The sequence below is a fragment of the Emydura macquarii genome, unplaced genomic scaffold, assembly GCF_026122565.2.
Source record: "Emydura macquarii macquarii isolate MOO-44397 ecotype Brisbane River unplaced genomic scaffold, CSIRO-AGI_Emac_v2 contig_1390, whole genome shotgun sequence".
In the NCBI taxonomy this organism is placed as follows: Eukaryota; Metazoa; Chordata; order Testudines; family Chelidae; genus Emydura; species Emydura macquarii.
Window position 1 is genome coordinate 14541396 of NW_027131527.1, and position 25310 is coordinate 14566705.

Genomic DNA, 25310 nt, shown 5'->3' on the forward strand with positions numbered 1-25310 from the left:
TCCTTCAGCAAATATGATCCACAAAACGAAGGACTTTCTACATTGCTTTTTCGTTGTGCTCTAGCTCATTCCTCCTGGTATTGCCTATACCTGGTGATGTGTTACTTCCTTTCCCAGCCAGCTAGACAGATCTTGTCATACACAACTGAGATTCAGAGGAGTTAAACTCCAACAATCAGGCACCAAATCTGTAGTAAATCCATGTGCTGCATACACCAGACAGACTTGCTGGATAAATCTTACAGGGACAGGACTAGAACTAGGACTAAAATCCTGTTCCTTCACATCCCAAAAGAGAGCGCTCAACCACTTCAAGTAAATGAGATCTCCTGGTCTTTTAACTTCAGTGTGTGCAAACCACTCTAGGAGAATGCATACATGCCCTCCTCTTCCAAGGGAAGCCAAGAAGGTCAGTTAAAATAGGAATGGGCACTTTCATCAGTTTTGGAGGTGGTTGTAAGAGTCTTGACGTGATGATATGATGTTACATCATTTTGTAGTGACAGAATGTAGAAAGAGGGAAAGAATATGGACAAGAGAAGAAATATGTCTGAAAGCTTATGTCCCAATCAGGGCATAGCCTGCCAAGCAAAAGTGTGAGTGCAAGGAGCTGTGTACAGATATTATCCCTGATGTGCCCCATCCTTAGAAATATTGTCATTTGGGCATATTAGATTTGGGCAGGATGGAGAGTCTGTACTGAAATCGAAATGAGACGTCCTGAGCTTCTTCCTCACAAAGTTATGAAATAGCCAATGAAATTTCCTGCATTTTAGAAAACTGACATTTCAGGAGCAGAGCTGATCTAAATGGAAATTCTAACATGTAAAAGTTTTTCTTCTGATTCAGAATGAAAATTACTAATTATGAAATTTCCCAGGAAGGGAAATTCCAAATTTTTTCATTGTGGAAAAATTGAAACATTTGGGTTTTTGTTGTTTTTTGTTTTTAATTATTTCCCAAATGAAATGGAGCAGATGGCTGCCCCTGACTCCAGGAGCTACCCTCAACTCCAGGAGATTCCCCAACTGGAAGTTGAAGGGCTCCCTTGCTGCACACTGGGAAGCCTAGAAACCTGGAGTTGTCAACTCTGAGTTAGTCTGCATGATGGGACAACCCTGGAGCCATAGACCCTAGAAGCTTGGGCTCCCCAGAAACCTGTCAGGTGAGCTAGCAGGAAACAAGGCAGATTTCCATTTAAACCTGCCTGTGTTTCATGGGAAGTCTGTCAAAAACTGTTTCCACAAAACATTTCATTTCAATGAATCAGCATTTTCCAGAAAAAAAACATGTCAGAGAATTCCCAATCAGCATTATTTGAGAGAGATATTTAATGTGAAATGTATTTAATGTAGTTCTTTTCTCAAACAGAAGGAGCTGGTAGAGAGTGATTTTCTTCCCTTTCCCCCTGAGGGAGTGAGAGGCAGCAAAAGGACATATTTCACTCTAGGGAAGAGGGAGCTGGGACACCTCTTCTTCCATCAGGTGCTACAGCTGTTCTACTTATTGTCAAGAAAATCTGGGACCCTTAGAAACTGCTCAGAAAAAGACAGCATATCAGCTCCTCTTGCTGCATCTCACTTCAGCTGGTGCTTCATTCGGTAACCCAGGAGAGAGATGCTCTTCTGTTTTTAGCACCAGATGGGGGATTGTGTTCCCCTTTACAATAACTCCTGATTACAAGCATGGGGGATGGAACATGATTTTGAAGGATTTGGGCCCTGTTTGCACATAATACACAGCTGTACATTTTTAATTTTTTTCTGAAAATACAGTAAATTTGTCACTTTATTATTTGCAGTTTTATTTTTAAGTTGTAAATTCCTTTAGTTCTCAAAAATGAGTGGCTTACACCACTAGCTAGGGCCAGGCCTAGTGTAAGCATGTATGTACTAGCTTTTTCCTCCTATCTCTATTCTCCTTGACTCCTGTCCTGACCCTCGAGCAGAGATTGCCAACCATGAATTGTATCTGACCGTATTGTGGTTCTTTGATGTGCATGAATGAAATCTAGAAATACCACCAAACATTTTCACTTTTGACTAAAATATGAATCTAGTTCTGCAAAGGTGAAAGGCCAGTGCAGTTAACTTACTTTGCTACCTATATTTCTTCTCCAAGGAAAATCCTAATTTTCTTCATGTAACATTAACTCCAAGATTATATGATCACTGCAACATACATAGTAAACCATTATTGTGTACAGTCTTGAGCTATGACATCAAACTGTATATTGTTACCTAGCAGCTCTGTGTTCTTGGGGAACCAGGGCGCAAAACCCCAACTCTCTCTCTCTGGCTCACCTGAATTACCCCCCCACCAGCCCATGCTTGAACCAGAAACCAAAGGCTGCTTGAACCAGAAACCAAAGGCATTTCAATATGAAAAGGCAGGGGACACAACTGAAACCCTCCCATCAAGGGTGAGGCAACTCCCCATGCCTCATACAAGAGACACAATTGGAACCCTCCCATCAAAGGTGAGACAACTCCCCAGGACACAATTGGAACCCTCCCATCAAGGGTGAGACAACTCCCCATGCCTCATAAGCATCTCAGTTAGCACATGAATGAAGAACAGAAGCCTCATCTACATCGAAGATGGAACACGCACTGAACTCTGGGATTGCTGAAGCACGGAAGCACTGCATTTTGGGAAATCTCTGCTCTCGATGTAACTGAACTCACACCTGTACACACCCAGCTCCGCAGTTATCAGACCATTCTAGTTATTGGTATGCAAAACACTGAAACCTGGTTGCATTGTGAGCCCTCTCTCAAGAAAGGACGCCCTTCCAGGAATGATCAGCTCCTTTTGTCCAGACATTGTTTATCCATAAACAAACCTGGCATCTACAAATTCCCTATCAAAGCTCAAACCTCTGTTCTGATGCTTGGATCCAAACTCTGCATCAGTTCCACTGTAACCTGTCTTCTCTTCCTGACTGATCGTGTTGGGGGCTCTGCCAGACTCAAAGCCCTCCAGACCCTGAACTGACAAGCCTGTTCCTGGGAACCTCTGAACTGCATGGAGTGGTGAGATCAACCCCCTCCTCCTTCCCCCAACACAACTGATCTCTCTCTCTCTCTTAGTCCAGGTATAACTTTCTACTTTTGTAATCAAACCTGGGATAGCTTTCTCCAATACCCCAATTGTAATTGTGTAGTATTGTAAGTGTTTGATTGTTTTTCTCTCCTTGTATGGTATTACTATTAGTATCATAAGTTTTATATACCTAGCAATAAAATAACTGTTATAATCAAGCTGGTTGCCACTTTCTCTCTCTCTCTCTCTCCAAACTTTATGTTCTTCCTTTGTGTCCTTGGTCCCTATCTTGCTCTGTAGCAACGCTTCTCTTACCTAAGCCAAAGATCCCTGGAGTGCCCAAAAATCCTATGGGGTTTGCTCATCAAGGGGGTTATTGCTAGAACAATTGTGGTGTAAAGGGGTATATGAAGGGGACAGCCAGGAAGTGCTACTCTGCCTAGCCTATGGGATCCAGGGGCAAATGAGGGTGCAGCTCAAGTGCTGTTTGACCCAGCCTGATCGATTCCAAGGGGCAATTAAGGGGAGTAGCCAAAAAGGTGCTGTTCTATTCTGCTCTATTCTGGTGTGTTGCACAGGGGCATATAAGGGTAGCCACTGAGAGTGTGGTGTCACCCAGCCTGCTGAGTTCAGGGACATATAAGGGGTCAGCTGAGAGTGCTGATAGCCCGGTCTGCTCAGACGCACTAAGTTGAGCTGAACTGTGTATGTGTGTGTGTGTGCGTATCTGTGGGGGGTTGTGCTGGAGGAACCCAGCCCTGAAAACCTTAGGTCCTGCAGGATACCTCCATTGGGAGAGGGCTTGTAGCCCTATGAACACACAAGTAACACAAGCAGTACATTAGTAGAATCACACCCCTAGAATCACACCCCTCTTCCAGGAAGGTAACCCTAATAAATGAGCATACCCCAAGGAGAAGGGCAAATCTGGTAACAATATTGTCAGTCTCATTGAGTTCCTGCCTCATGCTGTTACTGTGCACCTCTGCATATTTACAAAAACAGAACAATCCAGCATTTGAAATGTTTAAGAAATGTAACCTGAAGTTTGTGATGTAGTTGCAATGGGGTTACACCAACAATGAATTAGGTTCAGTTTGTGTACATTAGAACATGCACTAGTAAAGAAAATGTGCTTAAGTTAGAGAACAGGGAGTATTCATAATATTTAACTCTTATATATACTTCTGAGCTGCAAGGTGCTCTACAGCCACTAAATTAATCCTCATAAATACCCTGTGAAATTGAAGTATAATCTCCATTTTCATGATAGGGAAACATAGAGGAATACTCTAAGCAACCTGCTCAATTTCACAGAGCCATCAGTGTAGGAGCTGAAATTGGAACTCAGTAGTTCCTGGCTCACAGGCCTATCCACAGATCCCCAACTCTCTGTCAAAATTGTCAAACTTTTCTTAGTGCAAAGACCTCAACCTTTCCTGTTGCTACAATTAAGTCAAATCTGTTGCTGGATAAGGCCTCTGCAGCCACATTTTTTTAAATGAGCCTCCAACTTTGGATGACCAATTTGACAATATTTGGGTCTGATTTTCCAAATGTGCCAAAGACCAGAAACTCCCTTTAACTTCAACTGGATTTCTAGGCAATCAAACTGAGATTCTCAAAGCTATTTAAGTACCTAGCTCCCACTGAAATCAATAGAAATCTGAAGCAGTGCACCTCACCTTTTCTGAAAAGTCAGGCCACAAGCTGAACAGCCCAAAATGGGGGCATCTAAAATTAGAAGCTACTTTTTTCTGTACAAATCTTTTTCTAATGGTTCCCAACCTGTTTGGTTATCTGTAATAGTTTATCAGATTAAAGATGGGATTTTCAAAAGCATTTTGCATTGGCCTATGGTTGCTCCCACTGAAGTCAATGGTGAAACTCACTGAGTTCATTAGACGCTGGAAAATGCTGATTCATTTAAACGAAATGTTTTGTGGAAATATAACCGCCAATCCTAGCACTTTTGAAAATCCCATCCTAAGACCTGAGCTGTACTAAACAGTCGTAGCTGCTTCCCATTCAGTGGAGCTAACTAACGCAGGACAGAGCTTCCAAGACAAAGATGTATTTGGAAAAACCACAACTGAAGTGTGGCACAGCAGACGCACTAGAGCATGAGTTAGATCATATTCTTAGTTTAATAAAAAGGCAGCCGCACACACACCAGGGCCTAGTGCAAGTGAAGCATCAAAATAAAAAGTTGCGATAGAGAGAAAACTGTTCACCTTTATCAATCAATTCCACATGGCTTTTTGCTATCTTTAATACATCAGTATTCACTACCTCTTGCCTCTAGTAACATTGTAAACAAAGATTTCCTGTATCAAAATTGTGATTTGGTATTTAGTAATCGCTCTCCCCACACTGTACAAGATGGCATTACTTACATGACCATGAGTGACCGAAATAAAACATCACTCCTCTGGGTTTTGTGAACACTTATTGTGCGAATGTCTGTGCTGTAAGAGTTGTAGCAAGTCCCTGTTGCTGATGGGTTTGGTCCCGCTGTGAGGACAGATTGCAGAGTTAGAAAGGGATGTGACTGAGCCAGATCCCTAAAATCCAATGGCACTGACTTCTGGGAGTAGGGCACTTCTGGGAGCAGGGCAGGGCCCCACCCTCAAGTCGATAACCAGACCAAAAGGCAGCCACAGTCATGCAGCGGGCAGCAGCGGCACGTTCCTGGAGAAGCCCACTTCTCGGGGTGCCACATCCCGTCCCAACCTGGGCCTGCCCACATCGAATAAAGGGGACAGAAGGGGAGCTCGCACCGGGGGCAGGGAGCTTCAAAGCCCCGTGCAGAGACGGAGGGCATCGCTGGCCTGCCAGCACAGGTCGGCAGCGCAGGGCTGAGGGCCAGGCCCCCGGCCCGGGGCGCAGCCCGCAGGGGAGGAAGAGGGTGGGTAGGTAGGTTCGGGTGAGGTCACCCGGTGCATTCGCAGCTACGGTCATGGCGGGGACCCCTCGCCTACCAGCCCCTCTGCATCTTAGGGCGTCCCAGCGGCGCGCCGCTGCTGCCACGTTCCCTCCCTCGCCGCAGCCCGCAAGCCACTGACTGTCCTCCGGACTAACTGTGCGCCAGGCCCTGCGGCCGCCACGCTACACGCCACGTACGCAGACAGGCAAAGCGGCCGGGCCCGGCCGGCTCACTCGGGCGACACAGGCTAGCCTCGCCACGTGTCCGTGTGTATGTTCTTTCTTGACAGCCTGCGCGTTCGAGCGAGGCCTAAATGACTGCGCATGCGCACAGCCCTCTCGCTGATGGGACAGGAGCCGAGGAAGGCGAGGCCTGGGGATGCGCTTGCGCATTGCTGTTCTCTGCGGCATGGTAGTCGAGGGGAGGGGAGGGGGCCAGATCGCCGTGCGCCTGCGCAATGCTGTTCCCGAAGGCTGACTGGGCGGGGCGTAAGGGGGGGCGGGGTCCGGGGCATGCGCAGTTCTGTGCCCGGGCGGCGCGAGCCTGTCTTGGTGAGGGGTTGGCCCTGACGTAGCGCAGCGCGGCGGCGTGTGTCAGTCAGTATCTCCTTGTTCGCTGCCGGCGGCACCATGGCCAGCTACAGCGTGGAGGAGCGCGCCGCCCCCAACAGCCTGCAGTACCGGCTCTTCTTCAGTGAGTGGGGGGGTGCCCGGGCAGGGTGGCGGGATCGTGGGGGGGGGGCACGGCACGGCACGGCACGGCACGGCGCCCCTCTGGGGGAAGCCTCCCGCCCGGGGGTCGCCCCCTCTCTTCCGAGGGGGCTAGGCACGGCCCCTGCCCTGCCCTCGGTCGGGGACCCGGCCCCGCTGGCCAAATCCCTGCGGAGCTGCCTAGGTACCGTCCCTCGCCGGCCCGTAGCCGGGCGGGTTAAAGTCTGAGCGCGGCGCAGGTGGGGCCGGCCACGGTGCCTGCTGCTGGATAATCCCGCAAGAGGCTTTTCTTTTCTCTGCTTCCTGCTCCACCCCCCAGAGCTGCCTCTGGGGGAGCGACCTTTAGCCTGGCCCGGCAACGTGGGGCGCTGGTTTAGAGGACACCGCCTCCCAGAGCTCAGCCTGGCCCGGTGAAGTGGCTGGCTGGTGGAAATGGGGCCGGCCATCGTGCAGGGCAGCAACGAAAGCGCTGCTACGTGTGTCTCGAGCAGCAATTCTGCAAAAATGAACTCGCTTGTGGCAAGTCATCTACTCATACGCATTGTTTTATCATAGAAGGGGTGTGGATGTGGGGAAGGGGAGGTATCACCCATATTTTTAAGACTGGGAGACTGCCTGACTGCCTGACACTGTTCATCAAGCCCCTGTCATCTCTTCCAAGTCCTACCTTAGAATCCTTTGGGGCTTACAAGACCTCATTGTTCCCTCAGGGAAGTAGCTACTTAGCTTTCCTCTTATTCTTGACAAGACATGTGTCAAACACCTCTGTTAATGCAATGCGTCTTGCTCTGCGTGCATCCTTTAAATCTTCGGAATGCCTCCAGAGAGGTAAGCAGTTCCCAACTGTACCTACTCCCAACCTGTGATCGCTGTCAAGTAAGAAGTTATGCTGGGGATGAAGGAGAGAACAAAACTGGCTCTCTGAGTATTGCATCATCTGGCTTCCGAAGAAGCTGACTTTCTATGGCTAAGAGTATAAGGCATGATAGTGAACTGGTTACAAATAACAGACCTGCTCTGTTGCACCTTAGAAGAAGAAAAAAATGCTTAACTGAATACAGCCTTCCCAACTCAATTGTTTGAAGGGAGATAGTAGCTAAGAGTCCTAAGTGGCTCCTTTAATTTAGCCATTTAAGTGACTAATCTTCTCCTAATGACTGTTTTTACTGAGATTATGAAACATTTTGTATCCAATATAATCTTTCTAGCAAAGTGATAATAATTAATCTAGTACTGTATTGTTTAATAGGAAGAGTTAATATCTAATATTGACCTGCTAAGATTTGAAATTGATTTCACAGAGTAAAAGCAGACTCTGTCCTTGACATTACAAAATGTCCGGGTGATACTAATTGGAAATATATAGGTATGTGAATAACAGAACCCTTCCATACTTTACAACTCATGCAATAGGAACATGAGAAAATGGAGTTGCCAGTTAAAATGGATATTGCTTAGTCAACAGTAAAAATAACTGCCTTTTTTACATTGTCTGCATGGAAATTATACCTGATTTCCAACGTTTTGCTTTATTGAGGAGGAACTAAAGGACAATCTGGTGACTCTTTTAGTCTCAAGGGCAACTACATTTATGCTGGAATAAGTATGTAGAAAATACAGAATACTCACAGAACTGAAACTGTTAATTCCCAGATCCCTCAAAGTTCCCTTAGACACAGGCTGTAACAGCAGCACAGTTGCTGTTGTGGCTTTAAATCCCAGCAGGGGTTCTAAATATTAATTTCACCAGTATGTGAAGGAAAGCAGAACATCTACATAGCATACAGTAAACTTTCCAGTCCTTGTCAACACTACTTCTTTATTTTAGTGGTTTTGTGGACCAGTTTGTTTCAACTTATTGTACTTCAAAGATAATAGCTGCTTTCACTGAGCACTCTGATACTGAGCTCCAAATTAGTTATTTGCAGTCAAGGGCAGGACAGTCTTGCAAAGATCCTGCTAGATTGCTGAGCATAGGATTCTGGCTGGGGCAAGAAACTGCTTCAGACTCATTCCTGCTAAGCAGATGTAAGGTGAGGATGAAACACCCTCCCCCTCCCCCTTCACAGAAAACTGGTGCTAGAAGGAGGTGGAAATGTGTGATAACTGTAACTCATGAATGAGATTAGTCAACCCTAACTAACAGGTAGTCTTCAAGAGCTAGTCATAAAAAAAATACTGTGGAAAGGCCCTTTGCATGAGCTATATATATGAAACCACTTTGACTTGCTGGGTGATCTATAGCAGTGTTTCTCAACCTTTTTGAAACCAGCGACCAGCTTGGGACCAGCTTTTGCTGTCTTCCTAAATTGGGTCAGGGAGATCTCAGGGACTGGTGCCAGTCCATGGAGCAGTTGTTGAGAAACACTGATCTATAGCACTTACGGGGGAGGGGAAGCATAGGCCTTGCTTATTAACAAGGCTTCTGTATGTAGTTATTAGGGGAGCTTTTAGGATATAGCTCCAAGACAAGTTATAGCTGGAACCTTAATACATCTTGTTGTGGTCTTAAAGTGAATCTAGATGACTTCCTGTAAGATCTGGACATTATTTGCTGCCCTTCTTCCAGCCAGTGTTTGACAGTTATCAATACTTGTATAATCTTGTGACAGATAGTCACCTCCATAGGTGTCATTTGAGGTTGTCCTGTGCCATTTTCCCCATACATTCTCTGATGTGTCATTTTCTACTTCCATTATTCCAGGGTTTTTTTTCTTACTACTTGAGGGTATTATACACCTGTGATATCAACTCCTTCTTAGAGTTTGAAATAGAATGTTTCTTTCTGTTGATTCTTTTAAGCTGTGCTAAGATTAGGGAGGTAGACACAGCAGCATAATCATGCCTTACTTGGCAAAGGTATGTCTTGTTACTTCCTACTTGTATTCACAACCTTTTTAAAAAAAAGACTCCTTTTATATGTTAAGTTATGTTTGCAGATATTAAGGTAAGCTCCTCAAACAAGTGTTAGCTGGTTTCTTATGTCTTCTCTTGCATAGTATTTTTGGAGGAAACATGGGGAGTTTCATAAGGCCTATGTTGCAGTAATGGAGCTGTAACATAGTAACACTACATCTCTGACATTAGCTTCATTGTTACTATTTCAAGGCATAGACAACATCTTTTAAGCTAGGCATTTGAATAAAGCCAATTTTATAGCCCTAGGAGATTTTGTTAAATTGCTTTCATTACAGCTAATTAAAGCATTTTTAATTACTAGCTTAATATGTTATTCTTTCAGAAAATGGTAAAGGACAATACATTTCACCATTCCATGATATTCCAATGTATGCTGATGCTGGCAAGGTAATGTATATGGTTATATTAAGCAGGTTCTTAGCTGACCACAATGAGAATTTATCTGTTAGAAACCTATTCCCTACAGATAATGTTGATTTTTGTCCTTTCAGTGCATCTGTGTGGTAAATGACTGCGCAACATAAACTATTACAGTAGATGGGCACTGGCCAAACAGTACAACTGCAATCTCTCTAACTGAGCAAACTGGATTAGGTGGAATTTTACGTACATGCTCTTTCTGTGGTGATAAGGGAAATTCAGTACAAACTTAGCCATGAAATAAATGGTACAGTCTTCTGTACTTTGGAACTAGTAAATAACTTCTGGTGCTAAGCCACTGAGGCAATTTTATTAACTGAGACATGTGAAATAACATTGTTACCATTCTTATTAACTGAAATGTTTGGCTTCATGGAAAGGAGTTACTAAAAATGTAAACTCTTATAAGAATGTTATTGCAGAAGAAGAATTTGAAAAGTGATTAAAAAGTGAGGGTTTGGGCCCTAATCCACATGAGCAGAATCCTTATGTAAAGCTCCACTGAAATATCGTATGTCTTCATTGCATCAAACTGAAACACTTCTTAGTTCTGGGCTAGATTCTTATCTGTATTAGTGCTGCTTTGCATCACTTTCCCACTGAAGACCTGTCCTAATTCCAGTTCAACCAGCTACTGAAGTAACCTTCCAGTTCAAAGTGAGATGATCAGGCTGCTCAGAACCACTGCACTAGCTCCTATAAAACTATCCTGCTCTCAGAGGAGTGTGGCTGGAGCATTCCTGCATTCTCTGTGATCCATGGATGCCATAACAAGTCCTTAAGGTTGTGGGCACCTCCTGCAACTTAGAATAGCTGCTCTCACTTGTTCTCAAGATCTGGCCCAAGAGCAGAAGGGGTTAATGCCTCCTTTTCTGCACATTCCGCCCTGAACTTTTTTGAAAGTGCTTAGGATTTTGGGAATGATACATTGTGTGGAAGAAATTTTTCATTGTGTGTCCCCTGTCCCATCTCTTAAGGATTTTTATTGTACCTCTTCTTGTACTTTTGACAAAACATTGTGCTAGTTCAGAATTGGCAAAACTTGTGCTAGTGCTATGGTGACACAAGTGGTGTGAGACTCTCTTCCATTATATCTGGAAAATTTCCTAGTAACTTTAACATTTTTTAAAGTCTCTATAGCCCCTTGAACTACTGATGTACTTCCACTGACATCAATGGGAGTGCTGAATATGGTCAAACTTTGTAGCAGAATTGAAGGCTTTTTCTGGACTCATCATTTCAAAATGATTTCTGACAAACTGAAATGGCATCAAGTTCTGCAATGTCAATGCTTGATGAAGATGTTGGCTCCAAATACAATCTGTGTCTCAGGGATGTCTCTTCTCCATTGCCCCCTTTTTTTAAACTCATTCCTCCTCCCCCTTCAGGTGCTAATTTTAATATCCTATTATGCAAAGTAATTTGTGGAGCTCGGTTTTACGAAGAGGACCTATAGAGGACCTGTCTGTGTTGCCTTAATATCTACATTTTGTAGAGAGCTGGCTGGTCATATAATGCTATTTTTGTTTTCCAATTGCTAATATTAAAATACATAGTTGTTTTTTTTTTTTAAAGATGAATTATCGATTTAGAGGTAGCCATCTTTTAAAAAAAAAAAAAAAAAAGAAAGAAAAAACACACATCTGTGCACTAGTCTCTGGTACCCTCTGCATTCTTCCTTACTCAGTCTAGGAAAGGCAGTTCTGCTACCTCAGTGAACCACAGCATATGCACATCAAAACCTCAAGTTTAATAAAGGGTAGTTGTAAAACTGCCGCTGTGTGTGTGAAATACAGTGGATGAAAGCTATCCAACATTTCTTTGGGCTGTTATGTTCTGCCTTGGGCTTCTTCCCTGTGAACACTTCCGCTGATGTATGGTTTGAGGAAGTTATACCCATTTTCAGGGAGAGGGTTACTATGACCATGTTCCGAGGGTGGTAAGAAAAGAGGCAAGAGTCCAGAAGATCAGGCAACTGCACAGTCCACTAGCTATCTCTTGCTTTTTACAGTAAATCCTCCTGGTAAAAATATTTTCTCAGACTGATAAGCAAGCATCACACTGCATCAGTGTCTGTGGGATGTGAGTACAAAAGTCAGCGGGGAGAAATAAGTGAGATTAATATTGTAGGGTTTAAACTACACACTGCAGTGGTAATGGTCTTACTTTTCTTTTTATTGCAGGATTATTTTAGGGATCCTTCCTGGTTTCTCTGCTGGCTTAGTAGCTGTTTTGTTAGGGAGTCCATTTTAGGGCAAGAGGTTATATTACTCTGTCTGGACACTGTCCCTAGCTCTTAATCCTGGTATTTTTAAGATCTTGAGAGGATTGTAAAGTATTTTGCAGTCTAAGATTTGAGATGTGCTAAATCTCTTCATGGGCTCTTGCCCTCTTAGTATTCTGTGTGGCTTCACAACATCTTAGTGTATTGATCATGCCTTCTAAGCCATGTCACACTCACCCACCTAATTTCCCCAATACGAAATAGCTTCTATATACATGCAAGTTTCCAGAATCTTGCCTTATCTTAAATTTAGGCAATGCCCTCCAAACTCCTTTTCCCTCCCTGCAAAAGTTCTTTATTTCCATACACTTAAGAACTGATTGAACAGTCACACCCTACCTACTCTGTTCTGATCCATGGCATTTGCCACACTAATGGATCTTTCTCTTTCGTTCCTTAGTAGAGCAATGCACACACACACTAATAGAGCTCTGAACCCACAGAAAAGAGCCCCTAATGTTGAAGGAGTATGTGTAGTAAACTGAAACTGGAGAACATGTAACATTGATTGCATATAATCAGTTGTCCAGCTATGGTGAAATGCAGGTGCAAGGAATTTATCATCTCTGATATAACCATTCTGAAACACTAATGCTGCTTAACCTGGGGATTAGATGAACCAACGGTTGGTATGGAGCCAGGAGCTCAGCACTTTGAGAAAAATCAAGCCAATCTTATTTAGTGGGGTGGTTTAAAAAAAAAAAGGGGGGGGGTACAGAAAAGCTCTCACCTGGAGGAAGAAAGACCTCTAGGATGGGACTTTCAAAAAGCACTCTGTGTTGGTCTAATTCTCATCTCAGTGGAACTTCTTGCCAAGTTCCACCCATAGTCTCAGTACTGCAAAAGACAGTTCTATATTCCTGGCACTCCTTGCACTTACTCCATTAAATGTTCCTTAGCTATAGATGCAACATTTTTCAGGTAAGAGATACAGGTTATCCTTATATTGGAGCTGTCTTAGACTGAATTCTTTGGTGGAGGGGTAGGAATCAGAACGCCTCAGAGATCTTTGGTTCTTTTTTGTTTATCAGGGTGGAGTTTGTATTACTGAAATGTAGAATGTTTATCAAAAGCATTTTTCTTAGAACTGCCTCAATTGTATTCATCCTGTAAATGAAAAATGAAACATTTTAGTGTCATGGATCTGTGTATGCTTGCTTTGGCCTCCATTTTGTTTCTCATTAGAAAGTCTTATGAGCTGCTACTTGCTATATGTTTAAAAAAACAAATAATTTAAAACTGGTTTTTCAGGACCTAGTAGTATCATAGGTTTTTTGTTTGTTTGTTTGTTTTAAACACTGTTGGTGTAACAAGTATCTTTTCAGCAACATAACCCATCAGACTAAAGTACTGTAGCCTTAATGCTGAGCTTGCATGGAGGAGTAATATTAGTCTGAATGTTGTGCACTTTACTGTTGACACTTAAAGTCCTGTTGCCCAGGCAGTTATAAAGATATAACAAAAATTACCTTATTTGTTGGACACAGCAAAATGTTATAGAACTTTAAAAAAAACTTGCTGCTTTTGATTAATTTATATGCTTGCTTTAGAATATGGGGACGTACATCTCATTCCTGAGAGATTTTGCTGATCTGCCTCTTGCTTGTTTCAGAATGTGTTCAACATGATTGTGGAAGTACCTCGATGGACAAATGCAAAGATGGAGGTAAGTGGAAGATAAAAGCCATAATTGAAAGTTTTGCTGCCTCTGGTTCTTAAATCTCTGGCTCTGCTGAATTTGGTATGTTTTGGGGTTTTTTTCCTAAAGGAAAAGAGTTGTCTAGCATAGTACACTTTGTATTCTGGAAGAAGCAGAAGAAATACAAATTAATACAGACCTAAATGTAGAACTATGGTAACTAGCTTTATTGTGTATTAATACTGAAGTAAGCAAAATATCATGAAACTTAAAGCTCTGGCCAATGTTGATGTCTCAGTTTAGATATAACCATTGAAAGACACACTTGACTGTATAAAAAGAATTGCAGAGTATGGGCAGTTTTATGAAAACTTTTAAAATCTTGAGTTCTCCTGTAGTTACTAGCGAAATGATCTAGTAACTTTGGATCACTCCTGTGTGTGGTGAAGCTTTCTTCAGTCCAAGACCCAGGTGTTCATGCAGAGTTAAGACTCATGCTTACAGCCCCAGTTGCCTTGTGGAAGAGACTTTCCTCAGGAAAGGGATTAGTTTGGTCCATACTTCTTGGGCACTGGAATGACTGCAGACTACACAAGCATAATTTGAGAGGAATTGCTTATCTGAATTACCTCCCTTGGGAGTAGTCTTCCTGTAAGCCGGTGGCACAATCTGGCTGGGGAGTCGCGACCCTTCCTCAGGCCCAGGCTCCAAGGAAAGCCACAGCGCTGCCTTCTAGGGGAATAAACGGTGCCCGTTTACAAGTCTTTAGCCCCAACCCCCAGCGGGGCAGGCTTCCTTCCTAGTCTGTAGCCCTCCAGCCCTCCCATAGGGCAGGGCTAATTCAGGGTCTGTAGCCCAGCCTTCCAACAGGCGGACTAGTGCAGCAGTCTGGTGCCCCTGGCCCTCAGGCAGGGCGGGGCAAGCAAAGAGTCTATAGCCCCCAGTCTTTCCCCAGGCAGAGCTAGTGAAGCAGTCTGGTGCCCCCAGCCCTCGGGCAGGCAAGTAGTCTATAGTCCCTGACCTGCAAGCCAGGCAGGGCTGGTGGGGGAGTCAATAGCCCCCAGCCTTTCCACAGGCAGGGCTAGCAAAATAGTCTGGAGCCCCCAGCCTTGCAGGCAGGCAGGGCCAGTAGAGCTCAATATCCTCTGCTAGCCACACGCAGAGGATGTCAAGCACTCCCGGGGTGGTTAGGGAAGGACGGAAGGGGACGCAGGCCCACCTGACTCTACTGCATGCCAGCCCAGGGCCCTATCAGTGGAAAAGCAGTTTGCCACTGAGTCAGTGGGGCTCCAGCCGCAACACGCTAATGGGGATTAGCCCCTGACTCAGCCGCTTGCTAGTCAGCTGATCCTAGGCCACCCAGTCCCCAGGTACCTGCAGGCATTCGTCTCCCTCTGGGTCGCTGGGGTACTCTGTGAGCAGCAGACCCACAAGTCCCTCCCCATCGACCGGTGGCAGGTCTGGAAACTCCTCTCTGTCGTCAGTGGAGGGCAGCTTGTCCCAGGGGTTCCTCCAGTCCACAGGGTTAGGTCACCTTCCAGGGATCCCCGGCGTCAGGCAGCTCCTCCAGGTCAAAGCTGGCCTCGGGGTATTTCCCACCCAGGAGTCTCGGGTGGCTCGTTCCAGCTACTAAGGCTTGGCAGCCCTTTCCAGTCACTAGGGCCCAGCAATCCGGGTAGGTTTTAGATGCCGGCCTTTTATAGTTCCCCTTCCTGCCTTGGCTCCGCCCCTCTATTTCTGGGCAGTTTGGCCTGTCGGGCCCTATTCTGCCCAGCAGGGGCGTTGCAACCCTTCCTCAGACCCGGGCTCCGAGGAAGGCCACAGCGCCTTGCTACACTTCCCTTTATCTCTGGACCCTGAATAGCTGGATCCCTGAGAGAGAGCCTGTACCCTAATAACTACAATCTGTAATGTATCTTTATCTCCAAGGAAGGGCTCAGCCAGAATAGGACTGGTTTGGATACCATGTTAAGCAACTCTTCCAGAGGCAAAATTTACCATTGTGTCAATATTATTTATTTTATACTGGCGAACCCATGCCAACACTTTCTGTTAAAAAGAAAAAAGAGCCTTTAGGCATATTTTGGCATTTGCTTATGTGGTCAGATTTTGAAAAGTACTGAACCCAACAGATCTGGTTGACTTTAATGGGAACTGCTGTGTTCTTAGAAGACACTACATACGCAGCCAGGTTTTCAAATTATTTTGAGATTGAGGTTCCTAATTTTGAAAATCATGGGTCAGGGTAACTAAATGGTCCTTATTTTAGTTTAGGGGAAAAAAGCATGCAGGTAACTCATTTTATCTATTTCAGATTGCAACAAAAGATCCTCTAAATCCAATTAAACAAGATGTGAAGAAAGGAAAGCTGCGTTATGTTGCTAATATATTTCCCCACAAGGGCTATATCTGGAATTATGGTGCTATCCCACAGGTATTGCATTATGCATATATATCATCTTTTCTTACGGTGAAAACTAAATATTAGCCACACAAATACCATCCTGAATATATTTATATATTTTAAGAAAGTGAATGCTACCACAAGAGCAAAACAAGATCTGCTTAATCTATTTAGACTGAAACTGCAATAGCAAATACTAATGAGGGGAAATATGTTGTCAATAGTGACAATGACAGAAATCTCAAGAGAAGGTAAGTATGCAAGTCATGTTGTAAACAAGCTAACGAAAATATAAACTTGCAGCAAAATACCAGTGTAGAATAAAATTGGCATTTTACCAATAATAAAATGTTAGCCATTAAGCCACAATGACCTCTGCCACCTATCAATTCAGTTGAACAGCAGTCTGCAGAAATGAGTTGTAGGTTGATACTCTTCACTGAAGAACGTTGCTACATAAGAATGAATGTTTTAGGCATTTGGCAAGTACTCTCTGGTAGGAGTGATTCTTTGTCCATGCGTAAGTCTCAGACGCCTGCTGCTTCATTCATCTAATGGTATGACCTGGATTTCAGTTCCCTGACAAATTCTTATTTGGGGGTGGAAAAAAAAAAAAAAAGCTTGTCAGGAGACTGTTAATTATCTCATTTGTGATATAGACTCATTTGTGTATAGACAATGAAAAATCATAAGGAGAGCCATTAATGTGTAACTTGAAAATGCTTTAGGATCTTCTGGCTAATTATACTAAAATTACTTTAGACAAGATGCAGTATTAAAACTTGCATTCTACTGGGCTTCATATTTGTAATTTGATCAGTCCTGGCCTTTTCTAGAAATAGACTTGCAATCTTATATAGATAAAAGCTGGGTTTTTACTTAATGTTGTAGCTAACAAAACACATTGAATGGCAACCTATACAGAATGGATCTCTTCTGTACCCTTCTCTGAACTTTGTCCACCCACCTTAAGTTCAAACTTTCCACCTCTGAAGAACTGTGAGGCGATAGACAGGTTTGGCTGCCTGCCAGCATAAAGATGTAAATAATGCTACTACAAATTGTTTATTTTAAAAGGTCTATCTTAATGCTGATCTTGTCTTTTAATTATCCTGATAACTTTCTGTATCTTCCCCTCTGAGCTAGGAGGAAATCAGGTCAGTTCTGATAAGGAGAAGTAGTTCAAAAGAACAGTCAGTGGAAGTGAGTATGCAGCTTATACTGATCTAGAAATCCCAGATCCATAGACAAAGTAAACAGGCTAACTTAAAATAGGTAAAGTGTAAACAAATGTAAAAACACATGGAAACTTCTTAACCAGCGATCAAAACTGACTTTCTTCCCACTGAAACCCAGTTGGAGAACATTCCATCTTAATTAACTTTCTTCATTAGAACATTGCTGCCTGCATGAAAAACTCAGAGCCATCCATTCATGTAAATTCTGAATCTCGGGGGTTCTCTGGTAGTTTAAAAATCTTTCTCATATGTAGACGTGGGAGTATCCAGGACATAAAGATGAAAATACTGGCTGCAGTGGAGATAATGATCCAATTGATGTGTGTGAAATTGGAAGCAAGGTAATGTGCTATTTTACAAAGGATGTTTATTTCTGAAAACTGTAATCTATTAAATTAATTGACTTCAGAGGCTACCTAACTCCTACTTCTGGATCTTTTATTAAGAACTTGGCTTCTCTTCATGCTGCCATAGAGACATCTGGTGCTGAAATATGATGAATCTTAATTCCCCAAATTCATGTAATTCAGGCCAAGGTTCAAGTTAATGGCTAACCAGTAGTATGATTTAGATTAATTTCCAGCTAGTCCCTCTTTTGTATTGATCCTCTTACTGAACTTGTTTTGAATGTTAACTTTTTACTGAATTGTAATTTATATTACACATCCCATAGCACATTGGTAGAAATACTTAATAAATAAATTGATTTAATTAGGTGTGCTCAAGAGGAGAAGTAATTAAAGTGAAAGCTTTGGGTACACTGGCGCTGATTGATGAGGGGGAGACGGACTGGAAGGTAATTGCAATCAATATAGAAGATGCTGAAGCAGCCAACTATAACAGTAAGTAGCACAGGAGGAAGGTGTTGTTTTGGCTCTTTCCTTACCCAACTGGGGATCTTGAACAGAACATTTTTTCATACTGGAAAAATCTGCATTTAAAATCCATAGAGCTAGATTTTTAGCCAGCTTCTGCACAGAGCCATGGCAGAGCAAGGTGAATACAACCCCATTTCACATTCCCATCCAGATTCCTGTGCCAACGGATCCACATATTCCTAGAAGTGGTGCTGGCCTAGGCAGTAGAAGAATGCATTGGTTCAGCACAATCCTTTAGCACCTCTGCTGGCAGAGGCTGATTTGAAGCTTCCAGCAGGAGCTAGTTGCTCTTGTGCAGCCAAAACCCTGAGAAAAGGTGATAGTGGAAACTCCACTGAGGGTGAATTGTATACATGGCATTCATAAGATTTTGCTGGCAGAAGACACAGCTTGTACCTCTGTATAACAGCTGACTTGATCTGGCCCATACAGCTAAGTGAGCATATAGTATCTCACAGAAAACACATCTAAGTTCTCCACTCAAGCTTCTCTGACTAAAGATCAAAATTCCTTCTGTCCCATCTCCCCTGAAAATCAGAAAAGGCTCCAGAAAAGTAACTTGGGCTAATCTGACGTTAAAGGTTGTCAATAAACTATCTTTGAGTATAACTCTTCTACGCTTTTGACAGTTGGATATACTGTGAGGATCAACCAGCCTCAAATCTGACTTCAACAAGTGACTTCTCATGAGAGCTAGGCATACACTGTCTAGGAGATGTTGCAGGGTAGCCAACAATCATGTTTATCTTCCTCAGTAGTGCTAGACCACAAAGGTGGTCTGGACGAAAGAACATTATACTTATTGCATAGACTGGTTTGAGATTGCACCTATTTGCATGATAAGAGTTTCTTTTCCTACACTGTTAGATATTGATGATGTCAGAAAGATGAAACCTGGATACCTAGAAGCTACAGTGGACTGGTTTAGAAGGTACAAAGTACCTGATGGGAAGCCAGAAAACCAGTTTGCATTTAATGGAGAATTTAAAAACAAGGTAATGTAACCATCTCTTCATTATTGTAAATCTGTAAGACCAATTCTGATTATCCAAAAAACACATGATGGTTGAGGAACAGTAGTCAGTACACCAAGGGTGGGGGCACATATACATACTTAAATGCTAGTGAGAGCAAAACAGAAGTTTCACTTAAAGTGTAGTCAAGTGGCTTAGGTTTTTATCTACTGTAATAGAAATCACTGATTTCATTCCTCTTCTAACTCTTCCCAACCCGATCTTTATTTTGCTTGCTAGCATAAACATGAAGGGTTACATCCTCAGGTGGAATGTAGCTGTTGAACTCCCAAAGCTGTTGGAAACCACACGCAAAATAAGCGTATCCCTCTACAGGAGGATCATTCCAGCACATAGGATCCTCTGGTGTAGAATTAGCACAGTAACTTCCATGCATTTCTTTTGGCATTTGGAGCTTAGCCAGAACAAAGGGGGCATGACTGGAGCTTCCTTCTATCTTAGTGATCTCCTCTTCATTTTCCTGCCCACCTCTTATTCTTGGTCTGTTGGAGCCTCCTAGCAGGTGACAGAAGCATGTTCTGAAATTCTCACTGATTCATTCAATATAAGGGTCTTGTTTTGATAGCATCCCTCACTTTCCAATTATTTCTAAATATGAAACAAGAATTTAAGAAAAATCTTATTTTTAACCATATTCACTCAGCATTTCACTTGGCTTTGACTATAATTTCATTACATTACCAGTTTCACTTTCTGGATCATGTTAGGCTACACAAGTCTAAAAAGTTCTTTGAATTTAAATGTTTGTGCAAAAAAAAAATGTGTTAACAATATTTTCCTAAAAATATTTAAATACACAGGAAATATTAGTATTATTTCCACTAACTGACCAGTGTCATGGCTACTGTATGTAGCTATTGCTTTTTCCTGTCCTACCCATCCTCTTGGGTATTGCAGTGATTGGTATCTAAGGGCTTGCTTAAACTAGGGAAAGAGGATAGAGGTTAGGTCAGGATTAGCCAGCATGTCAGTGAACCTCAACCTCCTTCAGTAATCTAGACACTCTGTTAGTGAGAGGAGAGGGGAAATAGTTTTATGGTAAAGATATTGGACTGAGATGTGGGACATCAGAGGTCAATTCTTCTATGTACCACAAACTTACTATGTGACCTTAGGCATGTTGGTTCCATTTTAAAAGAGAGGAAATTTTATAATCCCACATCTTGTCTGCTAAGGTGTTTGGGGCATGCACTGTGCCTTACTAGAGCAGTGGTCCCCAAACTGTCGGACGTGCCCCCTAGAGGAATGTGAGGAGGAGACAGGGAGGGAGTGCCACAGCTTCTGGCCCCAGCTCCTGACACAGATTCTATGATGGGTAAGGCGGGGGAGGGCAACAGAAAAAGTTTGGGGACCACTGTGCTAGAGTCTGTAAAGTGCAAAACGGTCCTAATCTCACTTAGCTACTATAATACTAGTGGTGACACAGGCAAAGTAATGGAAGGGATACTTTGTCTGTTTATAGCAAGAAAATCTAAAATATCTACCTGTAAACATTAGGCTCTGTTGGCTCTTATCTAATTGACAGAATGGGATGATCATTAGAGTATTCAACTGTAATACAGAATTTATTCTTTTAAATTTTAGGACTTTGCAATTAACATCATCAAAAGCACTCATGAGCACTGGAAAGCTCTAGTATCTAAAAAAACAGATGGAGGAGAAATCAACTGGTAAGTTACAACTCTTCTGTTACACTACTTTTTTTGTTAAGAATTCTAAGCAAATGGGAATAAAAAGTAGAGATCTTTGTTATTTTAGTGCTAGCTACTTATTCTGTAGCTTGTTCCAAAACTGATTGAAGTTTTTCCCGTTTTTAAAAAACAACCTTAATACTATTAATGCTGTTGTCTAATAGTCTCATAATTGACCTTTCTCTCTTAGTGCAAATACAACTGTGTCAGACAGCCCCTTTTGTATTAGTCAAGAATCTGCTAAAGCTACCGTGGAAGCAGTAAGTACAAATAGATTTGGATATTTTTATTTTTTTAATAACACCTGACATCAGTGATCATAAAGAGAAGATAAAAGGGTTTTAGGTGGTACACTAAAAAAATCACATTCCTGATAGAAGCAGCTTATTGTACTGGCTAAAATCACTCTGGATGGCCAAACTAAGCATGAACTTTTGTAAGCAGAAATGCATGAGAATACAGAAACTACTTCTTTTCAGAGTGTCTACTCACCCTATTCATCATCCAGGGATGGAATCGCTTTTGAAATTCTGTTTTAATGGAGCAAAGTACTTGTTTCTTTATCATTAACTCATGAAAATGACTTGAAGTTAAAAAACTTAAAGGACTTTTTGAAAATTAATAGCTAAGACATGACATATGAACTTCAGTTTTTAAAGTATAAGCTGCCCTTTGCCATCAAAATGCATGATATTTGAGACAGAACCACTCCCAAAGGACTCATTTCTGATTCCTTGAAAATATTTCCTGTCAAATGGCATTGTCTGACATCTGTGTACTGCATTAATCAAAACTTTTAAGTGGGGGAGGAATCCAAGCACTTCAGAATATTTGGCTACAGGTGTAAATCTGGAGTACCACAATATTTGGCTATTTCCAACAAACGATACAAAAAATGAAGCGAATGAATAGGTAATGAAAAAATCATTTCAATATGTTAAAATAATTCTGATCAGAAACAGAGGCCAGTTATAAATAGATGAAGATATAAACCTGCTTAACTCACTGTGATTTTTATAAGTGTCATGTTACAGCTGTGTCAGAATTACCTGGTAAAATTCTGAGGACAGAACACTACATTAGGTTGTGGACTGGAATTGTCACCAGCCACACCACCTTTCCATTTTTTCACTAGAAAAGCGTGTTGGAAATACTGCTTGGGAAATATTAAACCTTGAATCCAAACCTAATTCTAAATCTCCTTTGCTCTTGTTTTCTGGAATCCAGTATTGGGACATGACAAAATAGCTATAGCTGCAGAAAGAAAACAGCACGTGATCTCCTTGCCTTTGTAGAGGTAGAGGTGTGTAGTGCAGAATGCTTCCAAAAGAGTAGCTGGCTTAGTTACTTCCCCATTACCTAGAAGCTGTGCTGATTTGCAGAATAAAAACAATATATAGCTGTGTTCATCACCCATAGTTCTCCAGTATTGGCTGGTAGGAATCTCTGCATATTTATACACCTTGGATTTGAAATGTAGTTTAGTGAAGAGAGGTTTGTGAACACCCAAAAGCATAGTCTCCAGATCTTAACAGTTCCTCAACAGACTGCATAATCACAAACCAGTAATGCACTTCTTATTTATCAGGTACCACCTGATGGAGTTGCCAATCCAATACCACCTGAAGGTAAACCTTAAAACCTACATCTTGTTCCATATTGACTTTAAGGAGTGTTAAGAGATTTTCTATAGGAAAAATGGACTGCAAATCTTTTAAGGATAGTAATATTTTTAAAAGCATTGGAAATAAACCAAAACCTTTATTTAGAACTCTAGATTTTGTTAGTAACACTTTAAAAATGTCTGAATAACTTTTCACTATTTTAACTCCTAATTTTGTACATGTGAAGATGCTGTAGCACCAAGCATTCTAACTGCTGTTTGAATAGTTCTAGCAAGCAAGAGGAAGGAGTACTGGGATTAGTAGGTTTCTTGAGCTTTAGGAAAAGCATTCCAGAGGAAAGCATGATGATAGCAGAACACACACCTCTCTACCTTATGCAAAAAAAAAAAAAAAAGTGAAAGGGGAAGTTTATAGTAGTAGCGTAATATATATCCATTAATATTGCGATGTATAAGTGAGCTGAAAAAGGAAGGGCTTGATTTCAAAACCCCAGGAGTGGGAAGTAAGTAGCAAAAAAAGTTGTAGAAAAGTAATATTCCATCTAATCCGTTTCTAAAGCATTTCTGTTACTGTTTGAACTGTTCATTAAAAATGCTTTTGCCTCATAGAGCATGCTTGTATCTTTAAACTTGTAATTGGCTATTTCTAGAAAGATTAAATGGGTTCACTGATTGATGCCAGTACTGAAGCAGCTACATAATGCTATAAGCAGTCTTGTCATCCATCCTCCTTTTTTCTACATATGATGCTATAACATGCCTCTAATCTTAAAATCTTGAGGCTGTTAGCACCAATGCAGTCCTAGAGTAAGTCTGTTACTTTTCACAGATTGCCTTACTCCAGGAGTTGTGGGATCATAACTATGTAACAAAGAGGAAATGACTGAAATGAGCTGCCATCTTAGAGCCCCGTCACCCCTTAAAGGGAATCAGTCTCCATAAAAAAATATCTTGGGGTAATGCTTTCTTCAGTTAGCATACTGGAGTAGCTAAGCAAAATGCTTCCAACTCCCTGACTCAGGATTCATTGAAATGTAACACAGCCCTTTTTGCACCAATGTCTTAGACTAATCAGCGTATAATCAAAATGACAGCCTTGTTGCCAAGGCATCTGATGTAGTAATTAAGTTCTAAAATCACAAGTTTGGAGTTCACTTAAGAAGCAGGAACACAAATTAAATTTTCATGTTAACTAAGTTTGGTGAGAGTGCTAGTCAGAACTCTCTTGGATTTTTAAAGCATTAGTACTGCCCTAGATCTGGTGCAGAATGCTTGGTCTGCACTATTATGTAATAACACTAATTTCAGTGCAGTTGGAAGGCTGGAAGAGAGGAGAAGAGGGGGGGACTTAGTCTCACTGAAAAGTTGCCCAACACTCTTCTGACTTGGGTACTCGTGGATTATGGAACTAAAAAATAAAATTAACGTGGTCATAGGCTCCTGCATCCTGACTACACAATTATTAATTTATGTATTGCATCTGAGATAGCACACTATTAAAATACTGGGACTGCAAACATTAGTGTAGCTTAGCTATTTTTAAAGCTATGTTATTGTTGATTGCTTCTCTACTTAGCAGTACTGGTAAGATGTGAGAAAGAAGAGTCCTGCCCCCATTCTAGTTAATAGTAAAGCTTCCACTGACTGCAGTGGGTACAGGAGCAGTTTCCAAATCACATTTGACAGTCCAGGAGTTGAGGAAATTAGTAAAGAGTTTGAGAGAACTGGGTGGCAAGTAATGCCTAATAACCACAGGTAAATATCATTGGGTCCACGAACTCTTCTGCAGAAATATTAACCGTCTATGGTGTCCTAGAGAGCTTGAATTAAATGTACAGATAACTGAGTTTAAATCTTTCTTTTTTTCCCCCGACTACAGTGGACAAGTGGTTCTATACCCAGAAAAACTAAGACCTAAAGGTACCAGGAAGCCATAAGTGGGGAAAAAATAAAAAGAAATAGTAGCTTACAGTTCCAGAGGAAAAAATGATCTTATCATAGGTAACTTATTATAACAGAATTGCATATCTACCAATGATGTGGCAAGTTCAAGTGGAGACTAAAAGCAATCTTCTTGTAAAAGATCAACTTCATGTCTTAATACGTATCCTTGTACATCACAACACTAGGTGTTCAACTCAATTGTGTACAGAATATTTGATGGCTGTTCAATGTATGTTGTTAAGAAATAAAATTATTTTGCTGAAATTCATTCTGTGGATTCTATCTCCTTGTCTCCCCTCTCCCAGTATTCTGTCTAAACACAAAGCTACTCTGCTGAATCAAATAAGACTTTAAAAACAAATGTCTTCTATCAACAGCCAAAGGCTGTATATGTTCATCTTGTGATTCACAACACCAGGATTTTGTGGAGGAGAGACCATGACACTTAATTTCAGTGATTTGTAAAAATATGGGGTGTCTGCTTGAAAACCCATGTACCTAGACACTCAGGGTAGCAGTACTCAACTGCCATGGCAGTTCTTAATTCCAAATCT

General features: G+C 42.0%; 1 protein-coding gene across 1 annotated transcript; it reads left to right on the forward strand.

Moving 5' to 3' along the window:
- The first annotated feature begins 6529 nt into the window (after positions 1 to 6529).
- On the forward strand, positions 6530 to 25024 carry PPA1 (inorganic pyrophosphatase 1). Its single transcript, XM_067552705.1, has 11 exons — positions 6530 to 6664; positions 9923 to 9987; positions 13917 to 13970; positions 16258 to 16377; positions 17840 to 17926; positions 18301 to 18427; positions 19331 to 19458; positions 21082 to 21167; positions 21379 to 21448; positions 22777 to 22816; positions 24692 to 25024. Exons 1-11 carry the CDS (start codon positions 6601 to 6603, stop codon positions 24721 to 24723), a joined length of 873 nt encoding a protein of 290 aa, XP_067408806.1. The 5' UTR covers positions 6530 to 6600; the 3' UTR covers positions 24724 to 25024.
- Positions 25025 to 25310: the final 286 nt, after the last annotated feature.

Coding starts and splice junctions, on each gene's coding strand:
- PPA1 (XM_067552705.1), top strand. CDS start 6,601: ATGGCCAGCTACAGCGTGGAGGAGCGCGCCGCCCCCAACAGCCTGCAG. Junction 18,428..19,330: donor TGAAGCAGCCAACTATAACA/GTAAGTAGCACA, acceptor CTACACTGTTAG/ATATTGATGATGTCAGAAAG. Junction 22,817..24,691: donor CAATCCAATACCACCTGAAG/GTAAACCTTAAA, acceptor CCCCGACTACAG/TGGACAAGTGGTTCTATACC.